The sequence below is a fragment of the Enoplosus armatus genome, chromosome 2 (genome assembly GCF_043641665.1).
Source record: "Enoplosus armatus isolate fEnoArm2 chromosome 2, fEnoArm2.hap1, whole genome shotgun sequence".
Classification (NCBI taxonomy): domain Eukaryota; kingdom Metazoa; phylum Chordata; class Actinopteri; order Centrarchiformes; family Enoplosidae; genus Enoplosus; species Enoplosus armatus.
The window spans coordinates 8,697,991-8,723,384 of record NC_092181.1 but is presented as its reverse complement, the minus strand read 5'-3'; the positions used below and the strand labels follow the sequence as shown (position 1 = coordinate 8,723,384).

Below are 25,394 nucleotides of genomic sequence, written 5' to 3'. Positions count from 1 at the left end.
AAGCCAGTTATATGGAGGACTGCTCTGACGTATCATAACACATTATAAATTCTAGCTTTCTGAAATGGAATAACGTCTTCTCAACATCAGTGATACCATACAGCACGACTTTGCGAGCTTTAAGTGAAGTGACAGTTCTGTATGATTCTATAACACTATTATGAGGACTTATGAGCAGTGGATGACAAGACGATTTTCCAAAAGATTACACCAATGCCAGGTGTTTTCACACGCAAGTCTCATCAGTAGATGACATTTAACTTTTCAAACTTCTTTCAAATTCTTGTTAAAAACCTCTAAAACTGCAGTATGTGGCAGTATAAGTTCTAATAGCCCACACAACCATTAATACTGTTGCTGCTGCTGCTACCAGTAGCACATGAAACTATACCTGCTAATATCAATAACTAGCCTAAATGCTAAATGACTAATACGAATGAGTTCAGCTTCCCACGGACGACCCACGCTAATGGATAAATAACCCTGCCTCGACCATAGACTGTATACGTGTTATTGTCCGTCCAAGGCTAACGTTAGCCTACTCTCTCTTTCTCTCTCCTACATGGGCCCCTTTCATTTCTCCAGTTGCGCCTCAGCGGTCCTCGTTTCTAAAGAAAGCAGCGGCGCACGGCGACTGGCACATATTTAGCCATTGACACAAGTGTTGGAGGCGCACTGTCAGCGGTAGATGGAACGTTGCCGTCACATAGGGGTTTCCCTTACATCAGCTGAGCACTGGACCCCACCATTACACTGCGATGTAGGGGACACCAGAGGGGAAAGCGGGGCCCGGCTTAAAAAATAGCGCCTACATATGTCTGCAAACAATGAGAATTCAAAACGCGAATAACTATGAATAAGGAGTCCCGAGTTCAGAAGTGCTGTTTTAGAACATTTTAATTTTGACCGATCACCCCCCCCCCCCCCCCGCAAACGTTGGAACGTGGATGGTTCCTGAAATGGCGGCGGTTTCTGTCAGTGTGGAGTGAAACTTTAATATTTTTAACGACATTTTGGTGTTTTTCTATCGCACTTTGTCGACTGCAGTGGTCTGTTTAGTAATATAAGCATCATCGGAACACAGAGACGTTTGACAGTGATCACCGGGACCGAGTGGCGACATTCTGGGCTTCCCTCTTTTTCGCCAAATCGCTGGGCTTCCCTCGAAGTTGACGCTGGCTAAGTGCCTGACATTGCGATCATACCGACTGTTGTTGTCATCAGATCGCTCAACGCGGAACCGTCGGTTTAGATTGGACGTCGGCCGAGTAGCTAGCTAGCTCGCCGGCCAAAGTGCGTCGAACACGACTCGGCGGCTTTTCGTTTCGGCTGGATTCCGTCAGGGCAGGTCGGGGATCCTGAAGACGTGTCACGTCACCTGTCAGTTGAAATTAATAGGTGGTGTTGGATGTCACCGCCAGTCAGTGTCAGGCTGAATTTGGTTTGCTAGCATCGTGTGAGTACCTGTTCATTTTCACCCGTTTTCTTGCTTCACTGTCACCAGTGTTCGTCTGTACAGCTTGTTCTGTTTTGTGGCCTACAGTCACTTATCTCGATAGTATAACCATAGTATGACTTTAATATGCTAACTAGCCATTAGCTAACTGTGTACAAAATACTGCATTCTAAATGTGTTGCTACCACTACTATTGATAAAAATGCCCACATTTGTCATATACCACGGACATGGTGGTTATTTTATAAAGGGAGTGGCTGTAGGTGACATGGCTTGTTTTGTCTTGAGTTGTCAACAATGGCTTGATAACTCGGTGACTAAAAATTATGTACTCAAGGTTAGTAACATGAAAAGACAGAAGTCAGGCCTCTGACTGCCCACTTTCTGTTTCCAAACATTGTTTTTAACTCTCATTTCCTGGTTCCTTTATGACGGACAGCCATCCTGGCAAATCCAATGGAGAAGCTCCAGGACCTGAGCCAATCAGAGCTACAGGAGCTCCTGGACAACCCGGAGAGGGTGGAGTCTATGGCTCTGGAGTCTGACGAGGTAAAAAATGATGCTTCACTTTCCAGTTGGCTTCCATTTTTGAAAGGCAGTGGGTAAAATCAAATGACACGAACCACCCAAACTGCTAGTGAAATGTGCTGTTAGTTTCCAGTTGAAAGCCCCAAACTGACGCCTGAGTACTGACTCTATTGGAAACTATTACCTTAAAACAAGCACCCCAGTGTTCAGTCGCACACCTACACTGTTGGCTGTTGACAGGCTGAGAAATTCTGTGTCCAGTTGAACATAGGCTACAAAGTTTGCAAAAGCGTGCGATTGGACAAGCACTAACTAAAGAGTTACTGGGGTTGGTGTCCATAGATTTAGAAACGTAGATGCCTTGTTGGCCGCTGCTGTATACATCTGCGCAGTCGCCATATTGGGGCGGTCAACAGCTGAGTAAACTGCTGGGGAGAGAGGAATGTCCAAGACGGGGAACTACTTTGACTCTTACCTCGTTGCTCTAGAGCCCAGACATGTTTACATATGACTGTATATCTGAACATTGGTCTCAAACACTTGACGCTCTACACTGTGTTGCAGTATTGTATTAATACATTATAATATTGTATTGTATGTGTCAGTGTCTAAAGTGGATGAATGAATATAAAAGTAAAATATTTGACATTTACAGTATTGTTGACATTGTTTGTGTAACAGCAACTGTCCAGCATGCAGAGGTATCATACGTGTCTCGGGGTGTACGAGGTGTTCTGAGTCTGGGGAACAAAAATAGTCTTGTTTATTTTATCAATTAAATTAATAATCAGAAATACTTTATTGATCCCCGGGGGGAAATTGTACAGTACTGGTGCTCCCATTCAAGAGTAGAAAGTAGCAAAAATTTAGAACTAAAAGTATGTACAAAATATAAAAATAAGAAATAGAAAATAAAAATATACACATTTACAATATTTAAGTGAAAAATAAAAGTAAAAAATATATACAATAACAATGTGCATGTATGTATGTATATATATATATGTATTGCACTGTTGTGTATGACTATATATATGTATTGCACTGAAAATTTAAAGAATCAATAATAATGATGAGGTAGTATGTGTACGTGTAATACAATAACAAGTAACCAGGCGGCCTTATAAACAATATAGTATATATGGAAATCTACATTTTTGGAGAAACTCAACAGTGGAACTTGTGGCTGTTCAGTAGGTTAATGTTTTTGCCATAGAGCTGATTGGATCTGCCCCCAGTTGATTTTCAATTTGATTCCAACTAGTTACCAGTATCAGTTTCTCATCTTTATAACAAACCAAATTTCATGAAAATCAGTTCCGATTGAAGCGAATTACAGTCTATTTTGTATCAAAGTCTGCATCTCTCAATGCACATTGGATGTTGACCACTTCAATATGGCGGTAGAGCGGCGGCCAGTGAGTGAACATACGTCTGTATACATATTGACATCATATATTGTAGTATAATGCACATATTTGACACATTTCTTGCTTATATATATTTCTCCTCTAGAATGTGACATATGTACAAGAGTCAAGGCCATCGCATGACGTGTGAGTTTACTGATGGTTACATGAACGTAATTAGAGGGCGCTCAGGTAGACCACATGATCTCCTTCATGGATCCGGCCTCGGCTTGGCAGCGTGGCCTGTCAGGCACTAGTGGGCTCCAAACATAACATTGTGTTCATCACGTTGTCATATCGCGTATTACTAATGCAATACAAGTTGGATTTAGCGCCTTGACACCATCAGCAGAGGTGGCTGACATAGGCTACTTTTTTAATTTGCCAGAATGTGTCGTAATGACAAATGCCGGTCTGCATAAAATCAAACCGGTTGAATCTCATACACCAGACCGGACCGACCAAACCGGAAATTGACTCAACTCTACTAGAATGTTACTTTTGGACAAAGATTAATTTACCAATTAAGCTAGAATTACCTTTTTTTCCCCAATACCTTACTTTGAGAAATATAGTTTTCTACAAACAAAAAGCAGAAGATCTCAAACATGTAAGCATAAACATGTGCACAAGAACTTTGTCAAAACAAAATCAGCAAAATTCAGATTTAAATCAGGAACTATCTGATCAGAGAGTAAGTAAACTAGATGCTGAATCTGACCAGCATTTACAGTTTGTGATACTGACACATGTAAGTATTGAGGTTTGATACCCAGCAGAACGATATTTGCACTGCAAGGAATGAAATAATAATCCCTTTGCATTTAGTGGCATCCACAAAATGTGAAGCTGCCATAGTCTCATAGATGCCTGTCTTTCTCCCCCTCAGATCCAGAACATCCAGCTGGAGAGAGAGATGGCCCTGGCATCAAATCGCAGCCTGGCTGAGCAAAACCTGGACATGAAGCCTCGTCTGGAGTCACAGAAGGAGGTGCTGGTGGAGAGATATTCTCAGCTAGAGGCCGTCAGAGAAACCTACAGACAACACTGCTCCCTGAGAGGTAGGAGGGGGAGGGGGAGAGGAACAAGGAGTGGGTGAAATAAGCAAAGTGAGGGACGATGAGGAGTTCTGAAACGTTCAACCAGTGACTCATGAGCTGTGATTGTGTCCGACTGTCAAGCAGCTTGAAGCAGACCATGGAAATAAATAGAACAACAAATAGAATGTTGCGATGGGATCACAGCAGCCTGTCAACACCATGAGTACTCAGTAGTCATGGCTACATTATTACAGTACCCTTGCTCGGACCACACCCAATTTGGAACTCAGCCTTCATTTTGATCTCAACTACACACCTGTCCTGCTGTTATTACAGACATGAACTAACCGGAGACACTCAACTGTCCTACTGTTATTACAGACATGAACTAACCACAGACACTCTACTGTCCTGCTGTTATTACAGACACGTGAACTAACTGCAGACACTCAACTGTCCTACTGTTATTACAGTTATGAACTAACCACAGACACTCCACTGTCCTGGTGTTATTACAGACATGAACTAACCACAGACACTCTACTGTACTGCTGTTATTACAGACACGTGAACTAACCACAGACACTCAACTGTCCTGCTGTTATTACAGACACGTGAACTAACCGCAGACACTCAACTGTCCTGCTGTTATTACAGACATGTGAACTAACTGCAGACGCTCGACTGTCCTGCTGTTATTACAGACGTGAACTAACCACAGACACACGTCCAGCCTGCAGGGGGCGAAGAAGTGCTCAGTGTGTGTGAATGGGCTGGGTGTCAGCACTGCCGCTGGCTGTTGTAAGAACCAACTGCAAGAAAAAGAACTGTGATCTTGCTGTTAGAAATATAAACAGTAAATACATGCTCTGTGTCTGCCTCTGGGCAGCAGTAGCTCAGTCCATAGGGACTTTGCTGTGGAACTGGAGGCCAGCACGGACCGTGGTACGGAGTGTGGACTGGTAGCTGCCAGTTCACCTCCTGAGTTCCTCAGTACCATCATCACTCTAACATCTCTCCCTAACAGCACGTCTATGGGTCCTGTGTGTGTGTGTGTGTGTGTGTGTGTGTGTGTGTGTGCCTGCCTAAAAATAATAAATGGAGTGGAAAAAATGTAATTTCCCCAAGGAGGGTTAATAAAAGTAATTCTTCTTCTCTCTGTATCTCCTATGGTCTCTCTGTCTCTCTCTCCCACTCTCACTCTCTTCCTCCTCAGATGGGATGGTGGGTCAGGTGTCTCCAGAGGCGTTGTTCTCCAGACTACAGACAGAGGGCAGCAAAACAGAGGCAGAGTCAGAGGTCAGAACTGTTAAATAAAGATACCCCCCCCACACACACACACACACACACAATGTCTTAAGTCGGCTCCATTCAAACGAATGAGAGGACCAGGATCAGTTTTTAGGTTCCAGGTCACACATTTTACAACACAGCAATTAGCTGAAAGATTTTGCAAACTGATATGCCTTTGGGTCCGAAGAGGTGCTTGGAGGAAATTAAAAAGAAAACATAGTTACCGTAGAGGTATAATTCATTGTGACGGCAAGGTACCATCGGCTGCAGGCACTGGCCTGGTCCCTCCACAGGTTTGTAGACGTGCAGCAGGGTTTTATATTCCTTTACAACCAGCCTGACGCCTGAACGCTGTGTTCGCGCACACAGGTACAAAGTAGTAGGCATCCTATCACCATCCCAGCTTTGAGTCTGCATGTGTGAATGGCCCATTCGACAGTTGGTGGCCAGTCTGAGAAGTTTCTGGTTGGAGTGAGTTTAGTACTTGCAATAGTGTCACCGGTTGTGTGTCTCTGTCTCTGCAGGCTCTAGCTGATGAGTTCCTGGAGGGTTCTCTGCCCTTGGACTCCTTCCTTGACCGCTTCCTCTCCCTGCGCTCCCTCGCTCACAAAAGACGGGTGCAGGTAGAGAAACTCCAGGAGATCCTGCGGCAGAGGAGCGAGGGCAATCCCGCCGCCATGGCGTCATCAGCAGGCATCAGCCAGGATCCCGCCGCCACGTCCTCGCCATGGAATCAACAGACCACCACAGCGACAACAACAAATCAGCAGCAGCCGAACTCCAAACCTCAGTCCTCCACCTACCAAAACGCCTCGCAGCCAGCCTCCTCGTCTTCAGGGGGCTCCTCCGGCCTTCCCTACAGCCCGTACCCTGCCCTCCCCCCTCACCCATCCCCTGCGGCGGCGGCAGCAGGCTCCGGCACGGCCAACCCCCCGTCTCAGTTCCCACCGTACCCAGGTTCCGGCTCACCTTTCACCCCGGCGGGGAGCTACTCCGGCCCCAGGCCCGCGTTCGGGCCTCCGACTTCGGCTGCCTGCCCTTACCCGACCCAGCCCTCCTTCCCTGCCCCTCACCCGGGCTCGGCGTTCGGCCAGTACACCCCCAGCCACCCACAGAGTGGCCCCGCGCCCTACCCGGCCTCCTACAGCTATGGGGGCTACAGCTACCCAGCCGGGCCCGCCTATTCCAATTCTCAGTCGCCGACGGGGAGACCAATCTACAGACCAGGATACGGAGTTCCACAGCCGTACTCCTGAAAGCACTACTGCTCCTCTGTCTTATTTCTTCTTCTCAATTCTTCTCCCTTCTTTGCTGCCCCCCCCCCCCCCCCCCAAACTCCTGTCTCCTTACCCTAATCCCCTCTCCTTCTCTCGTCTTTTTACCTTTTCCTCCCTCCCTCTTCCTTTTCTCCCACGCTCCCAGATTCCAGAGGTCTCTCGCTTTACTTATCTTTGTTGCACTATTTCTCTCTTTCTCTAAATATCAATCTGTCGATCTCTTCGTCTTTCCCCCCCCCCCCCCTCTCTCTCTCTCTCTGTCACCCTACGACCCACCAACTCCCCCACACTAGTCTCAGGTTGTTGCGTTGTGTTTAAGTGTTAAGACACTTGTATCTTTCCCCTCATACACTCCCTGTACTCCTTCCTCCTCCTCTTCCATTTCAAGTGTGTGTGTGTGTCTATTTGGCAATCACAAACACACACATGTGCACCCCCCCCGTCCCCCCGTCCCCATGACAAACACATGGAAAAAAAAACCTGTCTTTGTAACACTACGAACACATCGATGTCCGGTAGCTGATTCCCATTGTTGTTCCTGAGCACAGTCTGCTTTGAGAAAACGGCTCGCGATGGAGGGTTTGTGTCCTGGGCTAGTTCCATTAACTAACAAAAAGTGGATGGCTGGTCTATCAGCTCTTCCAGACCCTTACCTACTCCACACACAAATGTGGCAGGTGAATTTTTTCACGACGCACAATTTACCTGTGGACCACGGGGCAGAAGAGCCACCAGTAACTCCAGAAACCCAGTCACCCTTTATTTTCCTCAACCAAAGAACCTTGTGGTGATGAAACAGAGCTTTGTTTTCTTCCCTTTAATTTAACGCGGAAAGAGGAAGCTAGCTGCAGCTGTGTGTCAGCAGCTGCGCCTCCATTGTCACCAGTGCCCGCACCAGAAAGCGGCTCGGCTTGGTGAGCTACTGGAGCCGGCGAGCTAACCCGCTAACACCCCGGGAGCTGGGAACAATAGTTGTGAACCAAGCTTCTTTTCTATTTCCTCCGTGTGCTGGTTTTACTCCCCGCTGGTATTTTGCTCTCAGGATTGTTCATCATTTCATTCAGTAGAGTTATTGAAGTGTGTGTGTGTGTGGAGGGGGGTCAGTTCATCTTGTTTCAGAGCCCCAGCGGCAGTTTTGGAAATGTCCCAAAGGCTTTTTTAAACCACACTTTCTAAGCTGTGTTTCCACAGTGCACCTTAGCCCCAATTAGAGTCAAAGTAAAAGTTTAAAGCTGCTGCACTAATTAATTTAGTCTCCCACGGTTCGCCGACAGATCCACTGTTACTATAGAGATAACCCTAACCCTAACCCTCGGGGATCAATAAAGTATTTCTGATTCTGATTCATTCTTTGGCCCAAATAAAGATGGTGGCGGCTTTCACGCTCAGTTGTTGGCATAGCTTAGATTTGTGGTTTCGTGTGATGTAGCTTATTCCACAGAAACGACAAAGCTAGCTGTACCTAGTGTAAGCGGCTAATGTTAGAGACAGACTGTCTACATCAGGACTAACGTTTTTCAAAGTCTTAAAGCTCTTTTCACCTTTCACATGAGTTGCCAGCTTGTTTTGGGAGCCTGTGGGGGGGGGGGGGGGGGGGGGGGGGGGGACCATGTCCAGCACATAGGCAGGTTTTCCTGTGTACCAACAAATGCAAATCCCCACTGATGAAGGGTGGTGTGTTTGTGCTCAGAGTCTTATGTGGGTTAGAGTTGTTAGCAGTGACATATAGATAGTTTGGTGGAGATTTACGGTGGGGGGCGTTAGGAGCACTGCAGTCCCGTAGCAACACCCTGACCTGCTGGACTCTCCAGAACCATGCAGAACCAAACATGGTTCCACATCTTTGTCCCCGCTTTGTCTGCATCCTCCCCACCAACACACTCCTCTGTCATCCCCGAGCCTCATCACGCCCTCCTCTCCATCGCTCTCCTCCTCCTCCTCCTCCTCCTCCCCCTCCCTCCTCTCCACATCTGCTCGTTGAACATGAACTGACGCTTGACAATGATTACCAGAAGAAAATAGTTTCATTCCATACCATCAGTGAGAATTCCTGTGGTCTGTATAGTTTTAATGGAGTGAACACGCGAAGGTTGGCGATCAGTTCTGTGTCAATTGAATCAATTCAAAAAATATCAGTGAAATTGTGATGTAGGTAATCGACGAGGGATCATTCATGGATCTTTTAGAAGTAGATTCCACCACTCTAAATTTGTGGCTACACTTTGGAATAACCGCCGAACTAGAATATCACACGAAATTGTTACCTACGTCTCCTATTATCAGTAGCTAAAAAGCAGCCGTACAGTGAACCATTCTCCCCCCGATATTGATGAAGCATCTCAAGTCACTAAAGTGCCAATGTTGTCACATACATATGCGGTTATTTCAGCATGTGAAGTGTTTCAAGCTGTGTCTTGAAGTGATTGAATTGAATCCAAATTGGTCCCAGCCTCTAAAATACTGTACTGCTATTAACACTCCCCCACCCCACCCCCCCCCCCCCCCCCCACCCCAAAAAAAACAAAAAACAAAGAAAGGGAATCATTGAAGGGGAGTGCAGATTGAGTCACAATTGAATGGGGTCATTAAATTCCAGTTTGAAAAGTAGTAAATGCAGCGACATGGAGAAAGTTAGAGGGTAGTTGTGCCGTAGCAGTTAGCGGCTGTGTGGCTGGAGGCTTTTATCAGCAGCTCACTTTTATTCCACGACACTGCATGTCGGAAAGAATCCACAAGAGGATCCTCTTTTTGTGTGCCAGGAGGGCCTTTTTAATAGAGTGAGAATCTTTCCAGTGCCCCGTCACAGCTGGACTTTTCATCAGGAGCCTGGACCAGCAGCCAATCGACCGGTCTCGCGGCGTCCTCTGTTCTGTCGAGAGAGGACCTCCACGGGCCCCGCTGGACATGTAGCTGACTCCGACGCCATGAAGACCAACCCCGGTTGCCACTAGCAAAGGGAAATTCTGCTGTTTCGTCCACGAAACGATCCCGTGAATCCATGAACGATGGGGCAACATGATGAAAACAAGACCAGCTGTTTTTTGTTTTTGTTTTTCAACGGCGACATCTCTGGTCCCAAGTTAATCGAGTCAAAAGGTCCCGAGCTAAATGTGTACCTTGAGGAATGTGCTGTATGATATAGAATAATAAGCATGTATTTGAAGCATTTGAACAGCTACAGCTCCATGATGCTGCGACAACACGCGTATGTCCAAAAGCCTCGCGGGAGCTGCAGCTGTGTTTGTAGAGAGATCATAACTTAACGTTGAGAAGAGTCGGGGTGGCACTGTAACATCTTTTTCTTTTAGCGGGAAACCCCAAACCACCACATGTTGCGGTTGGAACGGCGAACGTAAAGATCTTTTTGAATGACGTGTTGGATCTCCTCCGCAGTGAAATCATCAGCAAAGTTTCAGAATACACGTTTAGTTATCAGAAAGCCTGCACTGCTTAAAGTGCAGTAACAGAATGGCTCGTGATACATGGGCAAGTGTTGGGATGTAGTTCTGACAGGCCGAACCTGCTCTCTGCTAGTCTGGGAAATTAGTACAAATCAACAAAAGGTTAAAAAAAAAAAAAAGAATTGTTGCTTGTGTATATCGCTAGCTACAGACCACTAGCATATATTAGTCAGAGGTTCCACCTATTCTAGTAAGGCACCCTTTATAAAGCATTATGAGCTGTAACTAAAGGCTTTAACCATGGTTAATAAACAATGCACTAATGCCTCATAGATTAGTTTATCTAGGAAGTGTCGTAAGTCATAAATAAAAACAACTTCCAGGGTTGCAGCAGCTCTTCATAATTTCCAGCAACTTTCATCAGGTTGCACCATTAAATCTTAGGTGTCCAATCAAAAGCTATCAACTGTGCAAACAGGAAGTCACCGTCGCATCACAAGCTGTATCCCAACTTCCAAAAATGTCAGTTTAGGACCCAAACGATATATTAAACCTTTTGTAAATGTTTCGTCTACACATGAATAGGCGCGTGTGACTCGGAGGTGGTTGTTTGCGCGATTATACAAAGCTAGCTTATGTCGCCAGGTCATTTAGCATAACACCGAACATTTTACATCATTTTAGTGGAATGTCGTTTGAAATCTTCCCAGTTGGCACCATTAACAAGCAGCATTTGGATCTCGTGTCAGGCCCAGACCATATCCAATAGCCAGTTCTTCTCTCCGTGGTTTAAACGGCTCGTGTGTCAACAAGCTAACGTGACTCGGGTCTGTTAGCTAAGCAACAGTTCCACCTGCAGTTCGTGGCTGTACATATTTCCAAACGACTAATCTCTACGTAACAACTGGTCTGTGAGGCGGACCTGGTCTAATTTAACGCTAACTCTCCACTTAGTGAATACTGGCGACACACCTAAGCTAAGCTTAGCTACGTGTGAATTTATGAACAGCTGGAGTTCATCCTTCAGTGCCAGTCCTCTTGATCTCAGACCTTCTGGACCAAACTCTATTCTTATTAATAGTTTATAACTGATACATAAATGTTAGGAAGTTATCGATTAACCGTCTATAAGCCATTAGTTACAGTTTAAATGTATTTAGCTGTGCATTCAATCACGTGGATACAAAAACCGCAAGAATCATCAAGTACTTCATCAAATACGCCGAACCGCTTCAAGCGCTGCATTTAGACAGAATGAGAAAGCGTTTTGTTTTTATTTACATTCATGAAGGGGTGCCTTACTAGACCCTGTTCACCTACAACACACGACCAGGCCCAGCATCATGTATGCGACGGCGCATGCGCCACCCGAGGAAGAGGACAAGGGCAGACGGCCTGTTCAGCGTCCCACTGCTGCACTACTTCCAGTATGGTGCTGACATCATTCTCTGTACTTCTATATCACCTGTGTTTTCGCTCAGTCTCACCTTTTGCTCACCGCACACACACACACACACACACACAGATCTGTGTCGGGGTGTGTGTGTGTGTGTGTGTGTGAGTGACAACAAGGCGACTCCACTTAAGATGAAGATACTGAAACACAAAGCATGACAAGCTTTTCATATTCAACTTGTAAGACGAGTGATTCTAGTGGGCTCGTACTGAGGACCTTAGTGTCCCAGAGAGAGAATGGCCGCAATGAAAATAACAATAACAATAATAATAATAATAATAATAGTATTACAGCGTTTTAGAAGAAGCACAAGGGAGATGTTCTAATATAGTCTAGCATTAATATTATCCAGAGGGAAATAACAGTCAGGTGGATGATCTGTGTTCTGATGATGATGATGATAAGTTATATGATGATATGATGACTGTGCATTGTTAAAGAGCCTTTTTTTTTTTTTTTTTTCTCTTTTTGGGGTTGTGAATAATTAAACAGAAGTTGATCTAAATGGAAACACTCTTGAGTCTTCACTTCCAAACAAAGTGCTGTTCCTTTCGTAGCATAATAGGAAATGCACCCTAGATTCTTTTAATATATGACTTGAATGAATGGGAAAAATGTCACTTTTATTGTTATGCAGACGCTAATGTGTTTGTTTAATGTTTATTTAACGTTGAGAGGACGCTCGCGCTGCAGCAGAGTTCAGATTCTCGCAGGTCAGATCGGATTTAATCGGTCAAACCCCTGTGACGTCCAAACCCTTCACCGCCCAGCACTCCAGAGCACAGGACGTAACAAAAAGATGCACATAAACAATAAACCACACATCTTCTCTATATTCCAGCGTGCAGCATGTGGACACGGTCGACGTAGCAAGGACGCCATAGATGAAGAAAATAAAAAATAGATAAGAATTTAAAAGAATTTAGAAATAAAAACAAACCTTTTTGTGTGTCTGGTTAAAATGTGAGCGTGGCCCTCGTCGCTGTCACGTGACTCTTGAGTGCCTCGGAGGAAGGAAGCTGCCAAATGTATTTTAAAATATAACCGGCGAGTGTGTATGTCATTTGTCAGTGCTGGGTGGAGGCAGAAATCTCAGGGACAGTGAAAGTGAAACCCGAACTATGACGCCTGCATGGGCCCTAGAGGGGACTGTAAGCAGCGGCTCAGTGCTGCTGCAGAGGAGGACAGGAGCTGCAGTGACACACACACATACACACACATCCTCACGTTCGCCTCCCGCCGACGTTCTTCGCCGCGCCTCCGCTCCGTTCACACCACCCTCGCTGCCTCTCGTTTCCTCCCCTCCCCTCGCCCTTCAGTCAAACCTCAGCACGCCCGCAGGCCAACTGTTCTTCTTCTTCTTCTTCTGCTGTTTGTGTTTGGTCCCCTTCAGGTTCCACCGGCCAGGGCGTGGGTTCTGACGGAGCAAAAGAAAGTTCTGCACAATTGAAATCATTGAAACCAGGAACCGCAAGTCGCATCGGTCACCGCTTTAACTTTGTTGGCCTGCTCCTCACGTTCATCACTTTCTTCGTTCCGACACACATTTGAACACAAGTCAAAATGCTCCCTGGTTACAGAAGTTTTCAGGGATGACATGATTAGACGTCCTTTCATAAATCATTATGTTTCACATCAGAATCAGAATCAGAATCAGAAACTGTTTATTGCCAAGTAACATACATTACAAGGAGTTTGCCGTGGTCTGAAGGTGCTATTGTTTTGACAACAAATATGTAGAATATAAAAGGTAGAATAAGAATGAAAATAAAAATAAGAATAAGATAAATGCGTGGCACAGTGTGTGAACAGGCCAGTATCTATCTATCTTTACTTCTAAACGTTCAAAAAAGAAAGATCTATCAAATTCTTATTCAAAAAAGAGCGACCCTGCCTCTTCACAGTATAAAGCCCTCGCCTGCCGGGAGGTGAACATAAAGGGGAGTCGCCCCCTCAGCCAGCTGAGTCACCTTCACAGCTACGCTCTCTAACACAGTGTACACAAATACAAAAATCATCAGGGAGGCATTCTTTCCAAAGTCTGAGCAAAAAATGCCCCCGAATTCTGGAGTCCGGGCTAAATGTGTCACTTCCTGTCACAACAAGAGAGACAAGCAGTGGGAAATAAACATTCATAAATCAACCTGAACTCACCGTATTCTACTTTCCGCCGCCATCTCCTTTTTTATTTTATTTTATTTTTATTCTATTTTTGTTTGATGTATGTAATTATGTGTGCATGATGTAGTTGTAATTACATATATATATATATATATATATATATATATATATATATATATAAATGTGTATACACAAAATAATAAAAAATCTATATATATTTAATTGAATTTATTTTTGTACACTAATGGCTGTCTTGTAATGTCCCTACTATTAACATCTCTTTATTGTATTTCTATTGTACTAATATATATATATCATTTTATGCTAATTATATATATATCATTTCATTTTATTACATTTGTTTATTTCATTATCTATTTTATTGTATTTGTAATATTGTTATCCACATTATTTTTGTTAATTCAATTCCCAACTAATGATTATGTATTTTTTTTATTGTCACTATTTATTTTCAGTTAACCTGCCGAGTTTTATATTATATTTTCTTTATCGATCGGTTGGTCGTTCAGTCCACAAAATGTCAGGGAAAAAAAGTCAAAAATGTCCGTCGAGAATTCCTCCAACACCAACGGTGACGTCTTCAAATGTCCAACAGTCCAAAAGAGATTCAGTTTTATTACCACAGAAGAGAGAGTCAGCATTTAGACTCAGGAACCAGTCTTAAAATGACAATGGAAAGTGTTTAAACTCTCTGCATATCCTCTTTATTATTAATGCTATTTTGTTGTTATAATGAGCACCAAGTGCTGAATGTAAATCATTTAAGAACGCTGCATAAAAATGTCAAATTGTAACCAAACCAGGGCGAGACGAGTCACCACTGGCAGTGTGAAAGAAGACGGCCGACTCACGGTGACGTGAGAGGAGCTTCGCTGGTGAGATTACAAACATTAAAAGAAGAGTTCAAAGAATCAAAGAATCTTCTCAGACTGTTTAGACCAGTGGAACTATAAAGTATTGCACAGGACAGAACTAGAAATGACTAACCCTTTCTTACAACCTTTTCGGGGCCCAGACCCTCAGTTCGAGAAGCATGAAAACATTTGCCTGTTGCAAATGCGCCCCTGTCCTCCATAACGGGCTGCTAGCTGCGTTCGTTTATCGTTGGTGTTATCAGATGTTGTGCTGTTAGACATTGCGTGTGAGACCCAGCAACCAGGGGACATTCATGACATGCGAGCTGCTTGTTGCCGTCCAACACAATTGGCTCCCGCGTTCAAGTCGAGTCAAATGCTTTGGGCTCCAGAGAAGAGGGCTTTGAACGGCGGCATCTTCCTCTTTGTGAGAAGCAAAGAGGAGGAGGAGGAGGAGGAGGTGAAAGTCTATGGGGCTTTTGTCGCCTCTACGGCTCCGTAAAACCAGAGGCGGAGGATGAGAGAAAAACGAGAGTTGAGGGATGGAGGTGACGGTGGTGAAGTCAAGACCTGATGATGATGAGTCAGGAGGAGAAGGCGCTTTCGCTCGTCACCTCGTTCACTCGCTCCCACACAAACAAGGCAAGGCGCTACACACTGAGAGCAGAGCCTTCTGGGGACGTACAGTGCAGCGCTGACAGAAGAAGGGCTGAGTGAGTGAGTGAATGAATGAATGAAGGCGGCGCGCAGCAACGAGCGGCCATGTTGGAGGCAGCACGTGTTAGCAGACGCCGTTAAACCCTGTCTCGCTGATTCAGCGTTCATGTCAGAGGAGACACAATTCTGCTGGTCTCCCCTTTGCTCCGATGTTAGTGTGTTTCTTTCATTTTAATTTCTATATTTCTATTTTTCTTTTTGCACCAGAGCTCGCTCGCAGCGCCTGTGGACCCGCGATACCGCCAACATACCCACCATCACATACACGTGCTGCATATGAATAAACAAACCAAAAAATTGTATTATTAATACATTTACCAGTAAGCGCAAAAAACAACAAATGCACAATATATATACAGTGTGTTATATACAAAACATGACATAAGTACGTTTGAGAAAGACAGCCGAATGAACAATAACAATGTCACACTTCATTAAATGTATTGTAAAAGAGGGGAAGGGATCCATCTCTGCCTCCACCTCCACCTTTACACCCAGACCACTGGACGGACTAGAAACTAGAACATGCGTGCATGTAGGCGTTCATTCTGTTTAGCAGCAGTAGTAGTAGTAGTAGTAGCTGTAGGTGGGACCTTTTGAACCCTTAGGCTTTCCACGGCACCCTTCACCATATAGTTCACATTAAGTTGGGCATACAGAGCCAAACCACAATCCAGTTATTACGAGTGAAAAATATCATATTTGGGACTTTATACTGAAAAATATGTCGATGGACAAAGTTAGGACCTGGAACACGTGTCTTAACATGGAAACACCACCTTAACCACAACAGTGCAATACATACATATATATATATATATATATATATATACATTGTATATATTTTTTACTTTTATTTTTCACTTAGATATTGTAAATGTGTATATTTCTTCTTATTTTTATATTTGTACATACTTTTAGTTAATTTATGCTGCTTTCTATTCTTGAATGGGAGCACCGGTACTGTACAACCCCCCCCCCCCCTCCCGGGGGATCAATAAAGTAAATCTGATCCTGATTCTGATTCTGACATGCAGTGAGCGCAAAGAACATTTATTTATTTGGTCAGGAGTTGGGTAGAATTTGCGGTATTACATTTGTTATTCAGTTTGATTGACTTCCTGTCCAGTTGTTGAGTTGAGTTCATCACGCACGCTGCGTTTTGGGGCCCCCCCGGCCCTTGATGCGCCCATCTAGTGGCTTGGCGGAGGCCCGTGAATCACAAACGTGTTGAAGCAAGTGGATTTAGTCTCGAGTCACGTAACTCTTCCCCCTCACCTCTTCCTCCTACCTCTTCCTCCTTCCTCCCTTCTTATCGTCGTTTCTTATTTTCCCCACCCCTCCTCTCTGCCTCTCTTCACCCAGCTCGCTTTGAAGGGAGGAAATCTGCACTTTTGCAGCAGCAGCAGCAGCAGTGGCGGCGGCGGCAGCAGCAGCAGCAGGATGAAGTGATTCACTGTATGGAGAGAGAGAGAGAGAGAGAGAGAGAGAGAGAGACACCTCTGCACCGTTTCCTTTCTCATCAGTTTTTCTGTTGTTGGCGTCTTGATCTGATTTGTGTCTGTCTGTCACTTGTTGCTCGCTGTTTTCTGTGATGGATCTCAGGACTGTTGTGACCGTCTCGGCTCTTTTGCTCGTGACCGCTGGTAAGTCCACATTCTCTTTTTGGGACGTAAAGAATACTGAACAATCAGAAGAACCAGGCCTTTAGACTTTGCTTTGGTGTGATGTCGGCTTTAAACCCACGAGACACTGTGGAAAACCGAGGAACTTTCCATTTTGGACTAAGATCTTTGCCAGATAGTCAAAAGCCCAGCTTTGATGTGTGTCGCCTGGTCGCCATTTTGTGCCAAATCCCTGATGAGCGTCCAGCTCTGGGTGCCGACACTAGCCTGAAGCTAGCCTGAGGGGCTGCTAGCCGGAGCTGGCCTTCATGCTGACGTGGTAAAAAAGTCCTGTTTGGTTGTCCAAAATGTAGCGCTGACAAACCATCACCTCCCGTCCTTCCTCCATCATTTCAAACTCCGCATCATGCAAACGGTAGGTAGGTAGGGCGTGTATTATTGTACATGTAGAACACGTATGTATGATGAGGGGGACACCTTGAATTAGTTTTCACCTTCGGCCCGTCAGAGGCCTCCCAGCAATAGACTTGGCGCATTCTCCACTCCTGGACCTGTCAATCACCAGGCGGAACTGCTAACGGGAATCAATGGCGGCCTTCCATCGAGGCTGTTCTGTTATTGTGTACGGTGGCTCACAAGCACTTGGCGACAGCAGAAAAATGCTAAATGTTTGGATTTTTTGGGGGGGCATTTTAGTCTTTGTTGGATAGGCGGAATGGAGCCCGGGTCCCACTGCGGTACGGGTACTGGATCAGAGGGTCACTGAAGGCAGCGCTGACTCACTATGAGAGCATTATGATGTAACAAACAAAACAACAAAGATGGTTCAATACTTGGGAGGATCGTCTCATAAAAGAACACAGGCTAGTATTAAATGAAAAGTAAGTTAATCTGCTCACCCTAACGCACCAGAGTTGACTTCCTGTGAAACATTGAGCAAACATACGAGATGCATTTTGTTGATTCGTCCTCATTGTCAGTTCCAAATCCATCGAGACACAAGCCTGCTGGGAAGACATGATGGAATACTAGGAAAATCAGGCAAAGCACAATAACCACTGAGATCCTGTAATATTCACGACAAGACAGACCCACACACTTATGTAACCAACTCTGTAAATAAGGAACGATTTTATATTTCAATTGAATTTTATTGATACTCTCTATAATGTTATTACAGAGACCCAGAGAACAGTTCCCACCGCGAGCGAGCGCTATGGCGACAGCAGCGGGGAGAAACTCCCTCTGAATATTTGGATTTGAAACTTTAGTTTTAAGTATAAAAAGAAGATATGCTGAATACGGGGGTTCGTGTCTGCGTTGAAATCCACCTCAAGGCTGTTCACGGGGTTAAGGTGGCTTGATCGTGCAGCCACGGTAACAGAGTCTCCGGCCTCCTGCTACAGTCGCGCACTCCAAAACAACAACAACAAACAATGCGTTCACGGGTGGGAAGCTGGTGAGGGATCACGTCATTGTCCCTTCACAGCAACTCCTCTTCTTTGAATTAACATATTATTGATATGACATTTTAGTAAAAATAAATAAATAAATAAGAGAAGGAAAAAAAATATATATATATATATGATAATGAAAACACACACACACACACACACACACACAATATAAAACTAAAACAAAACCCAAAACAGTTACAAACCAAAAGAATGATGCTGATAATTATACCACAATGTCAGCGTAAGTAACAGTAAGATCGTTCCTTTATTTTCACTGACTGACCCTGTCGGCGTCCACACACACATACGTATGCACATTATACAGACCTGAGATCAGCCTTTCAACAGCAACGAGGACACCTGTCTCAGCAGATGTCGGAGGAATCCCTACAAGAGAAGCAGTTAATATTCAGTGTCGAATAAACCGTCCCAAGGGTCACTCTCGGGGGGCGGGGGGTGTAAGTACTGTACTTGTTTTTGTTGTATACGTACGTACTTTAGACCTCTACTCCACCAATATCACGCATATAATATTACGATATAATATGAAGTGCGTAGATACCTTGGTGTAAACGGTAAACAAAATCTTTGACACGTTTGCATTGTTTCATATATAATATATTGTTATATTGCCCAACCAACGGCCTCAGCGATAATACTCCAGTAACGTAATACACGGCAGCCTGAGGGGTCATTCTGCTGAAGAATGAGTACTTTTACTGCTGATGATACTATTTATGTACTTTAGCACTTTTCAATTTCAAGTGGAGATTTTGACATTGTTGAATTGATACTTGTGCTGAAGTATCTCAGTGCTTCTGCCACGCTGGTTACACCCTTCCTTCCCCCTGTTTCTTTCAAGGTTTTACATTCAATTCTTTGTTCAGCTGTGTTCTAATATTTGAACAGTGACTACACTGGACTGTATTTAAAAAAAAAAGCACTTTAATCGAGCTAAGCAGGTCTTTTGTCATAGTTTATTAAAACGGTAATTTTTGCTCAGCACAATGACACCTGCAAAGCTCATTGGATTACAGACCGCATTTCTGCTTTGTAGAGCTTTTCATATCTTGTGTACATATCTAAAGTTCTCAGAATGTCACTGTTTGTTTTTTTTTACCAAAAACAAGATTGCAGATAAAGTACAAAGTGAGTACAGTAATGTAATTTATGGGCTGAACGCGTCAGACCAAGCGTGCGCTCCCGTTTTCCTTTAAGAGTCAATGAGAGAGGTCAGAGTGTATATGAGGTGTTTAATAAGAGCTGGAACAGAAGACAGAGAAACAGCTGGGATGACTCCAGCTCTCAAACCAAACAAAAAAACACTAACCCTCGCTTTCTTTAACGTCCAATAGAACTTTTAAAACTTTGGTCCATCCAAACAGAAAAAAACCCCCAAAAAACGAGCACATTTTCACGTTTCCCCGTGGTGGTATCTAGCTGTGCAGATAGTTTCAGTTCTGTTTGCAGAGGCTTTGAAATCCATGCCCGCTGAAACTTGTGCCGCCCCCCCCCCCAAAAAAACGCAGCGGAGCTGAATATAAACATGGTTTTGAGGTGTTCAGATCACCAAAAAGTGACATTTGAGAACACAGACAGAGACTGCGTTGAGAACCGGTGCAGGTAGAAAATAGTTCCCAGTGAAAACGAAGTATCTGCTCGCGGCTACGTACCACGATGGGTCGACGAGATGGCCACCCGCCTAGAGTCTGGTCCTGTTCGAGGTTCCTGCTTGTTAAAAGGATGTTTTCCCTTGCTGCTGTGGCAGAGTGCTTGCATGAAAACTGGAAACTGCTGGGTCTCTGTAATAATATTGTAAAGAGTAAAGTCTAGACCTGCTCTATATCTTAAGTTCTCTGAGATAACTTCTGTTGTGATTTGGCACTACGTCAATAACCTTGAATTAAATCGAATTCAATCAACAAAAAGAAAAAAAATAATATATATATATATATATATATACACAATTTGTTTTTGGAGGGGGTGGTGAACTGGCTCTAAGAAAATGTTACATACTGTGTTTTATTTGTGTATATATAATAGCCTCTTTGCATTGTCTGCTGGTCTCTGTTAGAGTCCATTTTAAAATCTCACCGATCACACGCCACACGCCACACGGCTTTTGACTCCTCGCTGTCCCGGAAGGCCCGTGACATCTGCTAGTTCAGGTCTAAGCCGGGTTCAAATCAAGATTTCGCTGTATTGGCATCTCGGCTTTGGAACAGCATTCTTATTCATTCAGATAGTTACCGTATCGTTCCAACCAATAGCTGTTTTGTTGCTTGCATAATACACCATTTCTTATGCACAAGAACATCCTATTGGATATAAGCTGTTTTGTGTGTCTTATTTGTTTGAAAGATGCCTCCTCGTGGTGTGCAGAGCAGTGTGAGAGGCAGCTGTGGTCCAGCTTTAAACCAAAATCCATTTAAATTAACCAGACAGATTGTGAGACTCCAGGCACAGAGTATTCGGAGAATGTTATGGGCTTTCCCCTCACCTTTGGTGCGTGACCGTCATACCTCACATCGTGAAATACACACGTCAGGCAAGCGGCGCCTTGAGTCAAACAATAAATCAGCAGCCAATCGGAAAGCAAGAGCCTTATAGCCCGGTCACCTGCTGGGTATCCAAAAGTGAAGAGGACATGTAATGGAGTGTATGTAGGTTCATTGCTTGTAAGTGAGAACGTAATAGTAACAACGATGCACAATGTTTAAAGCAAACTGGGCAAATGAAGAGGCTGACACAGCTCTGTCATGTCACCACCAGACTTCATGTTACTCTTCATTCTCTTTTATCGCTTTGTTCTTTATCTGATGACTTTGTATGATTATTGGAACATATTTTTAGTGTTTAGTGCATGAATAATTGTTGTTTTGTTTTGTTTTTTAACTCTTTTTGTCCTTCTTTGCTATTGTTCTTATATACTGTAAATAACAAAGAGTGCTACACATAAGGCCATCGATTTCTTAAAGGTCCCATATTGTAGAAAGTGAGACCTCCATGTCTTGTTTGGTTATAAAGCAGGTCTGGGTGCTGTATAAATACTGGGAAAGGATCAAGACGCTCAGTCCACGTATTCAGACTGTGACTTTAACGAGCCATCAGGACTTCCGTAAGGTTGTGATGTCACAACTATATCAATCACTGCCCTCAGCCACGCCCCCCCCCCCCCCCCCCCCCCCTTAGCAGGTCATCTGCTCCAGGCACAGCACCACCCACCAAGTACAGGGACGCTCATCCACCTGCTCAGTCTGTCTGAGTTATTGGAGCGCTCTGCTCAGGACTACTCTTCAGGTTTTTGGAGGTTGTTCAGTTTGTCTCAAACGGCTTGTTTCAGACAGAGAAACTCTAGAGGAGTCCCAGAATAAAGATGCAGAGCTGAAATGACCTTGATATGGGACCTTTAAAATATATATATATATATACCCGTAAACTCAATAAATGTTTTATTTCCATCTTACAGTCCAGTGTAGTCCTCTAACTGATGTCCAGCTCCCAGAATCAGCAACAAACGGCACAGAGGCTTCCTTCCCCGCAGAGGCCAACAGGACCACCAGTGACTGTTACTGTCCCAGTGCTTCTACGGCAGTCTCTGCCCCCACCTCCAGCCCCAGCAGCCCTGCACCCGCCGTGGGCCTCCTCACGATCAGATGGACGGGCACATGTGACGGAGACGTCAACCTGGTCCTCCACAACTCCTCCTCACCGGTCTGTCACGGCAGCGAGGCAAGCGTCCGGAGTCTTTTGGGAAATGTGTGCGAGACCAAGAAAGGTTGCAAAGACACACCGCGCTGGGACAGGGGCAGACCCACGGTTAACAACGGGTATTACATCGCGGAGGGTAGAGCAAAGGAGGGGTCCGGCTGTGAAAGACTGAGGGTCAAATGCACAGGTGGGTCTGCTGTCTGTGAGCTGGTGTTTGTCTGTGGATGTGTGTGCACGTGAGCTCATTTCATGTCCTACTTCAGAGGCTAACATGATGTAATGTGTAACCACTGTACATCCGCCTTTAACCTTTAACACTTCAGGTCTTTATTGCCTTTGTTTTCTAGTATTGTTTGGACATTTAAATACTGGTGCCAGTTTGGTTTTTGACACCAAAAAAATACTTTTTTTTTAAACATCTGAACTCAAGGAAGGAGGCGTTTTTCTATAAAACTAAATTTTCATCGACTGAAACCAAACTTCTCAAACATGTCTGTGTTTAATAGTGACTTAAAGGTCCCATATAGTAAAAAAGTGAGACGTCCATGTCTTGTTTGGTTATAAAGCAGGTCTGGGTGCTGTATAAATACTGTGAAAGGATCAAAACGCTCAGTCCACGGAGAAACGCACACAGCCCTGTATTCAGACACTGCACCTTTGAACGAGCCGCTGGGACTTCCGTAAGGTTGTGATGTCACAACTATACAGCCACGCCCCCAGCAGGCACAGCACCACCCACCAAGTAACCGGGACGCTCATCCACCTGTAATCATGAGATAAGAGATGACTGAGAACGATCACTCGCAGTAAAGCTGATGTGGCATCTGATTTTGTAAGATCACCCTGATCACCCTGTGTGCCCCCTCCTAACTAACTTATTACAGCGACGTTATTGTGTGTGTGTGTGTGTGTGTGTCTCCAGGTGAGGGCCTCGCCGATGTAAAGGGGCAGCTGCATGCCTACAAAGTGGTGACAGCTTTGCTCTGCTGTGTGTTGCTGGTCCTGTTGCTGATCCGCTTCACCAGACCCACCGTCAAAGCCCTGCAGAAGAGACGTGAGTACACACACACACACACACACACGAACAAATCTTATTTTAAAAAATATATATCGTGTGTATCGGGCTGGTGGCTCCGTGAATGATCCCTGCAGCATGTTGTGTTTGGTTGCTGTGTTGCTGGTTTTCAGTATCCGACAGGAGGCAGAATCGCTGGGTCGGACCTACGCAGAGTCACAGTGGTGAGTCTCACACACACACACACACACACACACACACACACACACACACAGAGTGTATTAAAGGATGTGTGGTGATTCTGATACATCGTCTTCCTCGGTGCCATAGAGCTCCAGTGTTGCCCAAACGCTATTATGCACACTGTTGCGCTGGGTGACACGCACCTTCACGACACACTCGCGCTGCAGCTGAATTTGGACTCGATCCCACATCCACCATCCCGCTGCCCCAAATACTCACTAGAGCACCAAATGTGGATTAATCTGCCGCCTCCACTTTAGGAAATTACTGAGCCTTTTTAAAATATATATATGTTTGTGATATAGTTTCAAGATTGACGTCGTCAGTAGGAACCAGTGGGAAGTCAGGAAGTGGTCTGCACGCGAGATCTGTTGAGTTTTCCTTTTAGCGTTTGTCTCTCATCCCTTTATGTCTCCGTCTCAGTGTCGTATCATCGAGGGAAAACGGCGGTTCGGAACAACGACGGAGAGAAGAGACTGTCCTACCCTGGTAACACACAGACACGCACGTTTATAATGTCAAACATGATAATGTAATGCCCCCCCCCCCCCCCCCCCCCCCCGCCCCTAGCAGTCACTCTGTTGGTTTAAATCCGGCTGCTCTTCCTGTGTGTTGTCGAAACCAGCTCTGGAGCGACTGACGGTCAGCGACAGCAGAGAGCCGTCATCCAACAGGAACAGTGACTACAACTTCTGACACGCCTCTGCTTCCCCCGCCACCACCACCACCACCATCATCATCATCATCATCATCATACGTGGGCTGAACATGTGTTTTGCATACGTGACTCTCACCCCTGTTTGTCGAGGAATCACCTACCGAGACGCTATTCAAGATCACGTATCATCTCTTCATGCGGCTCCGTCACGTACCGCAAATTCTGTTATGGCCAACAGCCAGTGTTTACAACCATCAGGGTGTAGTAGTTCAGCAGCCCCTTTGTGAGGGGGGTGGGGGGGGCTGTCTCCAAAACGTTGGAATTTTCCTTTAATCAGAAAACAGCATTCATAAGAAACCTTTCTGAGAATATTGATCCAATAACATCTCATTCACCGGCATTGTAACATAATGGAGTTTCTTCTGTTGAGGATTTTTTTTGTTGTTATTATTATTATTATTATTATTATTATTAATATTAATATTGTGAACTTGTTGTTTTCAGTAAAATGATCCGAGTTTGTGTTTGGCCTGATTTGCTTGTCTTTGAAGTAGGCAAATGGAAAATGTTGTAGATTGCCGAGAAGGGAGGAGGAGGAGGAGAGAGTAAGAGACGAAGGTGGTTACTAAGTGCAGAGATGTGGTTTCCTCTGCCGTTGACACCAATTTCCTGTTTGTGTTATTTCTGTCCTAACCTGTATATCGCCCCCCCCCCCTCCCTCTGGTCTCCTTCTCTACCTCTTCATGTTGTCTTCTCATGTGTTCCTTCCAGTCCCTCCTCATTCCTTTCATGTCGTCTCTGGTCTTCTCTTTTCGTCTGCTCCTGCTCTCTTCTTCCTCCCACTGTCTCTTTTCGTCTCGATCATTCTTCAATAGCAGGAAATGAGACACACTTTTGCGGGGCTGTTGTTTCTTCTGTCTTCCTGTAGTCTGAGCCCAGCTGGAGCCTTCGCGCCCCTACGGTGACAGGAAAAAAAACGCTTTACAACAGCGCCAAACTTACTCAGATAGTGGACACGTTCATTCATTTCTTTTTAACCGCAGCTAAATCCCATTGATTTCAATGGAGAGTTGCACCAGAGCCACCATCACAGCGTGTGCTAATGCTATCTG

The 25,394-nt window shown here is 44.8% G+C and overlaps 1 protein-coding gene and 1 long non-coding RNA gene across 3 annotated transcripts; both read left to right on the top strand.

The window, feature by feature from the left end:
* Positions 1 to 1,151: 1,151 nt before the first annotated feature.
* On the top strand, positions 1,152 to 7,255 carry vps37c (VPS37C subunit of ESCRT-I). Of its 2 annotated transcripts, XM_070919717.1 has the most exons (5): positions 1,152 to 1,456; positions 1,896 to 2,005; positions 4,283 to 4,454; positions 5,650 to 5,732; positions 6,251 to 7,255. In XM_070919717.1, exons 2-5 carry the CDS (start codon positions 1,913 to 1,915, stop codon positions 6,980 to 6,982), a joined length of 1,080 nt encoding a protein of 359 aa, XP_070775818.1. In that variant the 5' UTR covers positions 1,152 to 1,456; positions 1,896 to 1,912; the 3' UTR covers positions 6,983 to 7,255. The 2 variants fall into 2 exon arrangements, with proteins under 2 accessions (XP_070775818.1, XP_070775820.1); XM_070919719.1 differs by lacking the exon at positions 1,152 to 1,456 and having other exon boundaries at positions 1,894 to 2,005.
* A 15,183-nt stretch (positions 7,256 to 22,438) lies between these two features.
* LOC139303006 (uncharacterized) lies at positions 22,439 to 24,707 on the top strand. The gene is made up of 5 exons (XR_011598936.1): positions 22,439 to 22,553; positions 23,289 to 23,420; positions 23,555 to 23,605; positions 24,048 to 24,113; positions 24,250 to 24,707. It is a non-coding gene; the product is annotated as an uncharacterized lncRNA (long non-coding RNA).
* The last annotated feature ends 687 nt before the right edge of the window (positions 24,708 to 25,394 follow it).

Bases quoted from the DNA above. Each gene is read 5' to 3' on its own strand.
- vps37c (XM_070919717.1), top strand. From the start codon at position 1,913: ATGGAGAAGCTCCAGGACCTGAGCCAATCAGAGCTACAGGAGCTCCTG. The intron at 4,455-5,649 runs GTAGGAGGGGGA...CTTCCTCCTCAG, and splicing joins ACAACACTGCTCCCTGAGAG to ATGGGATGGTGGGTCAGGTG. The intron at 5,733-6,250 runs GTCAGAACTGTT...CTGTCTCTGCAG, and splicing joins AAACAGAGGCAGAGTCAGAG to GCTCTAGCTGATGAGTTCCT.